We start from the raw sequence: 11,313 nt of genomic DNA, 5'->3' as shown, positions 1-11,313 counted from the left end.
TTATAACAAATTTTCTCGTAAATTTTTCTCTGCATTGCATTAATTAGTGGATAGTATTTTAGTTAGGTCCAGATTAGTTTAGTTTGTAACGGGTTTGTTTTTTTATTTATTTCTTATTTTTGTTTTATTTGTTTTTAGGATAGATTGAACTCTGTTATAGAGCCGTATCGTGTTTGCACGTGCGGCTCTAGGTATTTCGTTTTAGGATATCTATCTTTAATAAAGAGATGCGTTACAGTTTAAAAAAAAAAAAATCTTTAATTATTAAAAATGCTATTATTTTTTATTTCGTTATATTATTTATTTATCGAAATAAATGATTACAAATGTTTTATTTTATATTTTTATTATTGAATTTCCAAATTGATTTCTTAGAGAATTGTAATAGCGATGGTCAAACGTTAGAACTTTAATTGTATTTTATACAGTCTAATATGAATTGATAATAGTTTATTTTGCAGTTTTAAAATACTATTTAACCAATACTTTCTTTATATTTATCAATAGAGTTAACTTCATTAAAACTTTATTTCTATAAATTTTATGACTCGATAAATTTTATAAATGTTATTTATTGAGTAATAGTTGTTTCACGGGAAGCCGCAGATATTCATTGATCATCACGAATTATTATTACACAAGTGGTTCTATATTGACACACGCTATATAATAAAGCTCATACATAACATGTACGGAATTATCTTATCGAATATATTCCACTATTAGAAAAATATGAAAATAAATTTCGTATAGCTCCAGTCTCATAAATCTCTAAAGTTCTGTATACCAAACTTTCTCTATACTCGTTAATATCTCTTTATACTATCGTTCATATCCACCTATAATTAAGGTCTAAAATAAAATTCCTTTCACCGTAGATTACTGTAGCTTTATCAGGTCCTATGATCTCTCTCTTTATTTTATTATCATGCAAACAATGTTTACTTATCTTGGCTAATCCCTGAGCTTTTCATACGCGATAACCAAGTATATATCTTAATATAGATCTCCCGAACGAATTTAGCAAATTCTTTTTTTTATATCTTTATCATGGAGATTACATTTCGTGGTATATTTTGACGTTCTTGAAGATCGAAATGCGGGCAGCGGGCTTCGTAATGTGATAAGTCGTCGATCATCAACTCCATAAATTCGATAGTAATTAATTTCATAGTTATTACTGCTTCATCAGAATCGTTTAACTTGAAACAAATACTAATCACTAATTTTTTGACGATTCAAGATTTATTCTGAATACTATCATAACTTATTTATTTATCTTCGCAATACTAGCTTATATTGTAGTTAAAGAAATCGCTCATCGTATTATAGCTTATAGATAAGTAATATAAAAACTTAATGATTATTTATATTTGAAATACATCATATGTAAGATATTCATGCTTGTCTTTTATTTAAATATTTAATTTTTTTAATTATCAACCGTATTTTCATTGTTAATGCATAAATTGAATAGTAAATTATATTATAATACCTTTTAATTGTATTGAGTTAGGAATTTCCGAACCAATTAATTTAGTTTCATAATCTATTAAAACTGAACAACAAAAAATTAGGCAATAATTATTTTTAAAAAAAAAAGTTTTTAAAATAGAAAATACCTACCTTTATTTACAGGTTCCGGTAATAAATTATTAAATGTAAATGCTCTACTAGTATACATTGCAGAAACCCGTGATTTGTTACCATGCAGTTAAGAAATCGCCATCAAATCACAATGATCTATTGACCAACATGTGACGACATGGTATCAAACGATCTCATGAAATTTTCGATAACATATCTTTACGAAGTTGTAAAATGCTATTAAATAGGTGGTGAATAGGCGGTGAATAGGTGGTGAATAGATGGTAATTGTCATCAAAATTTAGTCGAAAAAACCAATTCAAGATAAGTTTTCGATGCATTAAATATTACTTGACAATTTTTTATTTAATCAATATTAATCTTAATAAAACCTTATAAAAATTCGGGTCAAAATTAATTATTCGACCCAAATTAGTAATGATCTATTATTTGATCTTGCATTCTTGCGGGTAAAATTTTTGCCGATTGATCATGTGAATCATCACGTTTTTGAACAATGGCAAAATTAAACTTTTTTTTACCTTTTTTTAGACTCTTTCATCCCCTTCCTTTCGTACTTCCTTTTCACTTTCGTTCTTCCCTTTCCCTTTCGTTCTCCCCTTCCTTTTCTATCTTTTTCTCACACCTTTTCCCGCCTTTTTTTAGACTCTTTCATCTCCTTCCCTTTCGTCCTTCCCCTTCCCTTTCGTTCTTCCCTTTCCCTTTCATTCTCCCCTTCCTTTCTACTTTTTCCTCACGCCTTTTTTCCGCCTCTTTTTCTTTGAAGTACTGTAAGCTTCATTTCGAAACTTACATATTTTTTTTTTAATTTATTTTTTTAAATTTTCTCTTTTTTTTTTGTAGGTATCCAGTTCCTTCAGCATTGGACTTTTTAGTTGGATTTCTTGGCGTTGGACGCCACTTGGCTTCAGTGTTCTTTTTTGTAGGATGGTACCTTGCTGTAGATCAACATCTTGGAATGAATCAGTAAGTTTTGAAGCAAATCTTTGCTTCAAAACTTTTTAAAATCTATTTTATCTTTTTTTTTAATATAAACAACGAACTAACATTTCTTTTTTATTGTTTTATTTTGCAGGAGCTGGTGGTCACAAAATCGGACTTTAAAGTAAGAAACGAAGGAGGATTTATTTTCTTTTTATTTTTAAGAAACAAACTAAATTTTTTTTGTTATTTTTTTTATAGGACTTGTAGGAGGAACATATCAGATATAAGAAAATTGACCGACGTTGATAGAAAGATGAGTAAGGACTTTAAGGTAAGAAATGGGGAAAGGGAAGGAAGAAGAGGATTCTGTTATTTTAAATTTAAGAAACGAACTAACGTTTCTTTTTCATTGTTTTTTTATAGGATGCCGGCTTGAACACAAACCAGACTTTAAGGTAAGAAATGGAAGGGGGATTTATTTTCTTTTTATTTTTAAGAAACAAACTAACATTTTTTTGGTATTTTTTTTATAGGACACATAGGAGTACGGACTTTAAGGTAAGAAATGGGGAAAGAGGAAGGAGGAAGAGGACTTTTTTTTATTTTAAATATGGGAAACGAACTAACATTTCTTTTCGTATTTTTTGTAGAGTGCCAGCTTGGACTATAAGGAGGGAAATTCGGTGATGGAGTTTTTTACTTTTTGTAAATAATTCTTTTAACGAAACATATAACGTTCCATTTTTTTCTTCTTTTTGTAGGCTGCTGGTTCTTCAGGATCTGGTCTTCGAACGCATGGACTCAATGGAGCTTTGCAATTTTTTTAAAAAAATTTGTTTTTTTTAAAAATTTTTTTGTCTTTTTTTTTGTGGGTGTCAGTTTCTTCGGGGACTTGAGTCTGGTAAGCTTTGATTCAAAAATTCAAACCGTTTTTTTTTTAATTTATTTTTTTTAATCTCTCTCTTTTTTGTATGTATCGGTTCTTTCAGCTTTAGGACTTGAATATGTGATATGGTAAGTTTCTATTTGAAACTTATTTGTAATAATATTTTTTTAGCTTGTTTTTTTTAAAAAAAAATTTATCTTTTTTTTTGTAGGCATCCAGTTCTTTTAGCGTTGAACTTTGGAAGTTGGCTTCTTGGATTTCTTCAGTTGGATTTCTTGACGTTGATTTCATCGGCGTTTTGGAATAAATTGGTAAGTTTCGAAGCAAATCTTTGCTTCAAAACTTTTTAAAATTTATTTATTTATACTGTATATATTTAATTATTTTGATTTTTTTTTGATTTTTTTTTCTTTTTTTGCAGGTACCGGTAAATTGACTTCCTGGTCCTGATCAGTAAGTTTCGAAACGGTTCATTTCGAAACTTTTTTTAAGTTTATTTTTTAATTTTGTTTTGAAGATACTAACCGTTTCTTCTTTTGTCTATTTTGCAGGTCTCTTCAATTTTTTAGTTAGCTTCTTTCATTTTATTCAGTTCATCTGACATGCAATACAATTAGGGGTAAGTTTTGAAGTTCCACTTTACTTCGAAACAATTTTTTTTATTTTTCTTTTAGAAACGTTAACTAACATTTCTTGTTGCTTTTTTTTGTAGGATCTTGGATCGGTTATATGGGTTTCGAAGGTGTTTTGCATTTTGTAATTTAGACTGCTTTTCGTTTTGAACAGATGTGGATTTCGGTGAGTGGATTTTTGCAAACATTATTTTTTAACGAAACGTTACTAACATCCTCTCTTTTTTTTTTTAGACGGCTATTTTTTGGGAACTTTGGACGTGTGGGATGAATATCATTCATAGAGTTAATAAGGGATTTTACATTTATAGAATAATTTATATTAATAAAATAACTTTGTTGAATAATAATAGATTTGAGTATGATTAGTTTTAGAATAGAATACTTTAATATTTCTTTACAACTTATTTAAAATAAATTAACTATAACTTTACTACAATTTTAATATTTGTTTAATAAAGTTTATAGAACACTTTACAATATATTTAAAATAAATAAATTATAACTTTACTACAACTTTAATATTTGTTTACTATAACTTAAACATATATTTATTATAACTTAAATATGTGTTAATTATAACTTTAATTTGTATTTACGATTTCAATACTATTTTTGTATGACCCGATTAAATCAGGTGTCGATTTCCTTAATATGCAGTAACTTTATACATATGATTATGTTAAACTTATCGTGGCAGTGTAAAACCATATCGTGACCAAGTCTTGGTTATAATTCCTACGATAAAATTTTGACATGGTCACGATATGGTTTCGATTTTAAAAGTTTCTGCAATGTATACAGCATCAGGATTCTTTTCATATGAAATTGAGATGTTTGGTATTTCTTTATCAGCTTCTTCAAACGCTTCTTTAATTTCTTTTCCTTTATAACCAAATACTTCTACCTCTTTTGTGTTACCATTAATAGAACTATACCAAAACTTAAATATACCACATAATTCATCAGCTGTTGGTCTTTTATTTGTGTCAGCATTCATACATTTATAAGCCAATTCCTTATAACATTCAGGAGTTCCTTTTCCAAATTCTGGTCTGAGACCACCACATATGTCTAATGCTAAATGTACATCATGTTTTATATTATAAAAAGGTGGTTTTCCAGATGATACTTCAACCATAACTACACCCAAACTATAAATATCAGCGGATGATGTATATGGTTTTCCGTTTAAGACTTCTGGAGCAACAAATGGCATTACTCCATATACTTTATCATTTAGTTTTTGTTCATTTGCTGGTCCAGATAATCCAAAGTCTGAAATATAAGTTAAATCATCATAAATTCTTAAGATATTTCCACTATGAATATCTTTATGAAAATATCCTGATTTATGTAATTTTTGTAAGTCAATCAATGAATCATATAACACTTTAATTTTATTTTCCCAAAAAGTATTGTTAAAATTCTTTGTAAGACTACTTCTCAAATTCCCTTCATAAGCAAATTCTAGAATAATCACAAATTCTTCAGTTTTTGGGTCTTTAGTTATTCCATACAACCTTAATCCATAATTTTTAGTTACATTCCAATGTACTCTAAGCTATATATAATATAGTATTAATAAAAAATATTTTATTAATTCCTAATATTAAATTAGAATGAAATCAATTAAATTTGAAATAATATACTTAGTTTAAAACGTACTTCATTTAAATATTCGTCTGACATATTCTTTGATCCCTTTAATATTTTCAAAGCAACTCTCATCCCAGGTTCGGGGTTTACTTTTCTCCATGTCCCATTATTTTTATGATACTCTGATCTACCGTCAATCCATATTGCAGTATACACTTCGGCAAATCCGCCTTCACTAATTTTTTTTAAATTTGTAAATCTATTAAATGGCACCCATACGAGGAATTTATAAACAATCCCTGAATAATTTCTTGCATCATATATTGTATCTTTTATAAATTTATCAATACCAAAGTTTCCACTGGTCCATCCTTCTATCATTCTAAATGGGTCACATTCTTTACACCATGATTTTTTAGTAATAGGTTTATTACAATACGAACATTTTTTGTTATTGGAAGAAATTTTTAATTTTTTATCCATTGAGTTAATTTCGATTTACAAAAATTTTTTTTTGTCTTCGTATACTTACGTAGGTATTCTTAAATAAGTTACTAAAGAAAGAATAAGACAACCAAAAATAGAAATTATTCCGATCATTGGCTGATTTTCGGGCCATATTTTTTCCGATTCATTGATTTTATTATATATATTATCATACTACGTAAGTGTCCCTGGTGTAGTGCATCTCTTTATATAGCCTGAGCATGATGGTTCGATTCCGCCGATCACGGAAATTAAAAGAATTTTACTTCGGACACTAGCACCAATAGCATGAAGGTACAGGGATTAGAGTAGGCTGGACTTGTCATGATGGTGTCCTCCTAACATTCCATTGGTAAGTTCATTGTCCTATCCTTGAGGTCACTTCTATACCTTGGTGGGTCCGGGTGGTCACTTAAGGTATCGTTGGTACCGTCCTAAGGCATTATAAGAGTGGGCCAGTTATTTAGGCCGATTGTCAATTTGGGAATGAGGAAATATATCATTATCGGTAAAATATCGGCAATAGTATGTATAAGTGATGTAATCACGCACAACAATTATGCTACTCATTCAAACTTTTGTTACACCGTGTTAGTACACATGCATTTAAATAAAAAAAATAAACAAATGAAAGCGTACAAAATTCTAATAAGCAATATATAAATACTTAAATTTTTTTTTTTTATGCTATTGGGCCTTTTAGACTCAATTTTGGCGAAAAAAAAATGGAAGGAAATTCAAAACAGGTGAATAAATTATATATTTGATATTTGATAAATTAAAGTTATTAAGCTTATTAAATTAAAACTATACATAGAGTGGAAATAGTTCTATCAAATTCAGAACGCCTCTGCTTGAGAACAAATCCGATAATTGCATTCTTCTTAAGTTGGAGCAGGATGGATTTACTACACCTGACGAAAAAGTAGAAGAACTTATTAAAAATTTAACTAAATTGAAATATCTATACGCCCTTAAATTACTTTTTGAAAATCCACTCAACCAGTTTTTACCTGAAGTTCTTCGTAATTCTTTAGTTGCATTGGTAGATCCATCATCATTTGACTATTATGAAGAACAGAGTGTTGTCAGACTAGAGACACATATACGTACCTTGGTAGCAGTATTGGAAAAAATTTGCTTTACACCAATGCGCCTGAGTAAAGAACTTCGGGATAAAGTTTATAATTCTTTAGCGAAATTTGCAGAGATTCATAAAAAAACAACACAAGTAATGCAAGAAGGAATTTATAACAATTATAGACCTGGTTTTAATCGATTCAATCAAACGCAGGATAATAGAAAGTATAAAAATGTTCACAGTCAAAACTATAATATTGACTTCTTATTAATTCACTTACGGGATACATTACATAGTTTGCGTGATGATGAGACTTGGTTTCAAGAAATTATACGAAGAATAATGGAATTACTCAAGGCTGCATTAAATATTACACCAGGAGTCTTATCAACAGTAGCACCCGGAGCTGTTCTTCCAAACGATAATTGTTCGATATTATCAATGCTCACTCAATTACGTAAAGTATTGAAATTTAAATATCCAGTAGCATCTTATTATATAGATTGGAGAATTATGTTGATAATTCAACATAACCTTTTTAATTGGTCTGATACTGAAATGGTAATTAGTAAAAAATTTCAAGAAATGATATTAATGGAATATATTTGGAGTTATTTGGAAAAAGAATGGATTGATGTTGCTGATAAATCTATTTTAGATTCTCAATCCAAGTTTGATGAAGTATCAAATAAACTTATTAAAGTTTTGAGAAATACAGGAAATCTCATCAATGATCTTGCTGAAAATGAACCTCTTGCTTTACCACATATTTTATGGTTCGGAGTATTAGATCTTGCACAAAATCTTATTCATAAATCCACTCGAAAATCCATACATGGCCTCTGTTATTATTTAGCAATTGAATCACTTAATAAAGCACCAAGCAATTTCATTCAATTTAAAGCAATTGAAATATTATTTCATTTACAAAATATTAATAATCAAATGATTTCCTTGATTGAAATTGACTTTGACCAATACATTCAAAAATTAAAAGAAAATGATTCAACAACAGATTCTTCAGAAAAATTTCAAAATTTGCTATCATTTGTTAAAAAAAAGTGCTCTGATGATTTTAATTTATTAGATAATAATGTTGAAAAAGGAGAAGGAAAAGGAAAAGGAAAAGATAAAGATAAAGAAATAAGTCCAACAATTCTAAATATAAAAACAAAAATATCAAAATCGGGTGACATTTTAGAAATTATTGCAAATGATATGACTTGTCCAATTGGTCTTGAGCCAATAGATCAATTATGTGTTTTAAAATGCCAACATATATTGTCATTTAATAATTTAAAAAAATTAAAACAAAAAAAATGTCCTGAATGTCAAGAAAAAATTGAAGATAATGAAATTAAATATTTACCGCTGAATACTATTTATAAAAATTTATTTCCACGATTTTTTGAAGCTGGACATATTTTACCTTCAATTGAATTAGAAGATAATTATAGTGATTCAAGTGATTCAGAAGTTGATTTAATGTTATCTAAGAAAAAGAAAATGCTAAAAGCAATTAAATTTAGTCCTAATAAATCATTAAAATCAATATTTCAAATTGGAAGAAAACAACATCCAACATATATAAGTGCTATTAAAGAATTAGAAGAAAAAAATTATAAAAATGCTGAACATTGGTGTAAAGAATTTCTTAAAACTTTTCCAGAAAGTTATTCAATAAGATGTATTCTATCTTATACCTATAGATGTCTTAATAATTATGATCAAGGACATTTATATTTAAATGAAGCAATTAAATTGAAAGAAAAAATGCCCAATGCCTGGTATATTCGTGGAGAAATTCATTTAAGACAGGAAAATTATAATAATGCAGTAAGAGATTTAATGACCTCAATAAATTATAATGCTAAGATAAATAATTTATTTATAATGCTTGGAATAAGCTATCAAAAAGAATTTGAGAATGCTTTAAAAAATTTTAAAATTGCATTACAAAATGATCCAAATAATTATTTTTGTCTTAAGTATTGTGCCTATATTTATGAAAAACAGGGAGAATATTTTAATGCTATAAAAATATTGAATAAATTACTGAGTATTAACGAGGGTGATTCATTAATTTTGTGTTATTATGGAGAAATTTTGAGTAATATAGGGAAGCATAATGATGCTATATTTTATTTTACAAAAGCGGCTAATATAGATCCAGAAAGTGTTCATAATCTAAATAGAAGAGCTATTGCATATTTTGTTCTTCAAAAATATGACGAAGCTTTATTAGATCTTAATAAAGTTATACAACTAGATTATTCTAACAGTTTGGCATATTGCTGTAAAGGATTAACATATTATGCAATGAAAGATGTTGATAAGTCAATAATGGCCTTTGAAAAATGTATTGAATTAAATCCTAAAGATAATTCTCAAAATTTATCTAATATTGATGATATATCAAATTACTTTAAACGAATTATTATAAATATTGAATTAAAAAAGTATGAAGATGCAGAATTTGACCTAAGTAGATTACTTGAGTTAAATGATATTTCGTTTGCTTATTTATTACAAAAATATTCGGGTTTTTGGTCCTACTTGTGCAACCACTTATTTTATCTCGATGATTGTGCTCGACTTGGAATTATTAATGAATTTGAAATTTATATGTATAAAAGTAAGTATATTTAAATTAATTATTCTTTAAATTAATTAAGTACTCTAACTTAATGAATCATATACAGAACAACATGTTTATTTTATGACAAATATTATGAATTTGAATAATAATAATAACTATCAATTTCAAGAAAGTAATTTAAATAGGTAAGTATTTATAACAATATTTAAAATTTAAGTGATCATATATAAAATTAATGATTTAAAAATCCATTTGTCAAGGTGCATATTATCTTTTAAAGACAATAATTTAAGTTTACCCGAATTTTCTATGGTTGACTTATTGGATAAACACTATGATATAATTTGGAAAATAAATATCAAACAAATATTTTCATCAGATTGTTTTATTAAATTTATAATTGAAAAAGGCTCTGTAAGTATAATTAATGTCAAATATTTGTTCAGTTTTATCAATAAATTAGCATATTGATTAATTTATGATTCCAAATAAGATTAAAAAGAAACAAGAATATGTATTAAAATATGAGGATATATTAAACCTCGAGGGATTAGGTTGGATTGAATATGTGCTATTTCAGTCTGTAAACTTAGTATATTATCGAACAAAACTGGTGCAACTTTCAATTGAGAAGGATTTTGTTGATATGGTATGCAATTACTATTCTCGTTTTTTCAATGTATTATATTACGATTGTAACATTGTCATTCCCTTATTCACTATAGGAAATAGAATATGTTCGATTTACTAATAAGCATCATGAAAGACGAATCCATTTTCCTGAAATGGGTTGTTTATTCACAAATAATGTTCCAGAAGTTTTTGAAGACAAGTATTTTTCAAGAAAAGATGTAGAAAATTTTCTTGAGTTAAAAGACATTATTAGTGACCTATAAATTTAAGTATCATAGTATCTAATGCCATTACGGTTCTAAGAAATAAATTTAATATTCAATAATATAAATAATAAGTAAAATATTTGCAATCATTATTTTGATAAATAAATACCGTAATATAACGAAATAAAAAATAATTGCGTTTTTTAAAGAGAATGTCAAAAAATCACCGGTGGTGAGAATCACCACCGGTGATTTTCACCGATCACACCCACGTTTTTGATTGGTTACGTAATTGCGTCATAATAAATGTTTATTGTTTATTATTTCTAGTACTTTAAACCCTTCGCTCAGCTGGTATGTTTTTCTTTTTTTTTCATTTTTTTGTTTTTTATATTTTATTTCTTGCTAACTTTATTTTATTCTCTTTACGTTCTTACTCCTTTGCTTTTTACAATTAAGGTGTGTTTAGTATTACATAGTCACGATTTTTTGAAGTTTTATTTTATTTTTTTTATTTTGTCTCTTACTCTTCGTTTCTTATATTTTGTTCCTTCCTTTATTTTTTTTTTAGGTCCTTAGTTCTTCCCGGTATGTTCATTTTTTTATTTTTTTTTGTCTATCATATTTCGTTTCTTACTAACTTATTTTATAGCTTCATT

General features: G+C 27.3%; 3 protein-coding genes across 4 annotated transcripts; 2 read left to right on the top strand and 1 right to left on the bottom strand.

The window, feature by feature from the left end:
• Window positions 1-1,868: 1,868 nt before the first annotated feature.
• On the top strand, window positions 1,869-4,183 carry OCT59_015934 (uncharacterized protein; the record flags this gene model as incomplete). Of its 2 annotated transcripts, none has more annotated exons than XM_066132152.1 (14): window positions 1,869-1,871; window positions 2,254-2,378; window positions 2,452-2,574; window positions 2,684-2,713; window positions 2,791-2,863; window positions 2,956-2,987; window positions 3,066-3,090; window positions 3,183-3,215; window positions 3,412-3,433; window positions 3,522-3,546; window positions 3,630-3,729; window positions 3,840-3,845; window positions 3,992-4,037; window positions 4,131-4,183. In XM_066132152.1, 14 exons carry the CDS (start codon window positions 1,869-1,871, stop codon window positions 4,181-4,183), a joined length of 696 nt encoding a protein of 231 aa, XP_066003169.1. The 2 variants fall into 2 exon arrangements, with proteins under 2 accessions (XP_066003169.1, XP_066003168.1); XM_066132151.1 differs by lacking the exon at window positions 1,869-1,871 and adding an exon at window positions 2,026-2,057 and having other exon boundaries at window positions 2,254-2,373.
• A 627-nt stretch (window positions 4,184-4,810) lies between these two features.
• OCT59_015933 (uncharacterized protein) lies at window positions 4,811-6,133 on the bottom strand (the record flags this gene model as incomplete). Its single annotated transcript, XM_025311032.2, has 2 exons — window positions 5,719-6,133; window positions 4,811-5,614 (listed from the first exon to the last, which is right to left on the bottom strand). The coding sequence occupies exons 1-2, from the start codon at window positions 6,130-6,132 to the stop codon at window positions 4,811-4,813; spliced, it is 1,218 nt and encodes a 405-aa protein (XP_025175859.2). The 5' UTR covers window position 6,133.
• A 727-nt stretch (window positions 6,134-6,860) lies between these two features.
• Window positions 6,861-10,711, top strand: OCT59_015932 (uncharacterized protein; the record flags this gene model as incomplete). Its single annotated transcript, XM_025332194.2, has 6 exons — window positions 6,861-6,881; window positions 6,953-9,851; window positions 9,919-10,000; window positions 10,076-10,229; window positions 10,309-10,464; window positions 10,541-10,711. The coding sequence occupies 6 exons, from the start codon at window positions 6,861-6,863 to the stop codon at window positions 10,709-10,711; spliced, it is 3,483 nt and encodes a 1,160-aa protein (XP_025175860.1).
• Between the last annotated feature and the right edge of the window lie 602 nt (window positions 10,712-11,313).

The sequence above is a fragment of the Rhizophagus irregularis genome, chromosome 24 (genome assembly GCF_026210795.1).
Source record: "Rhizophagus irregularis chromosome 24, complete sequence".
Classification (NCBI taxonomy): domain Eukaryota; kingdom Fungi; phylum Glomeromycota; class Glomeromycetes; order Glomerales; family Glomeraceae; genus Rhizophagus; species Rhizophagus irregularis.
This window is presented reverse-complemented; position numbering and strand designations above follow the sequence as displayed.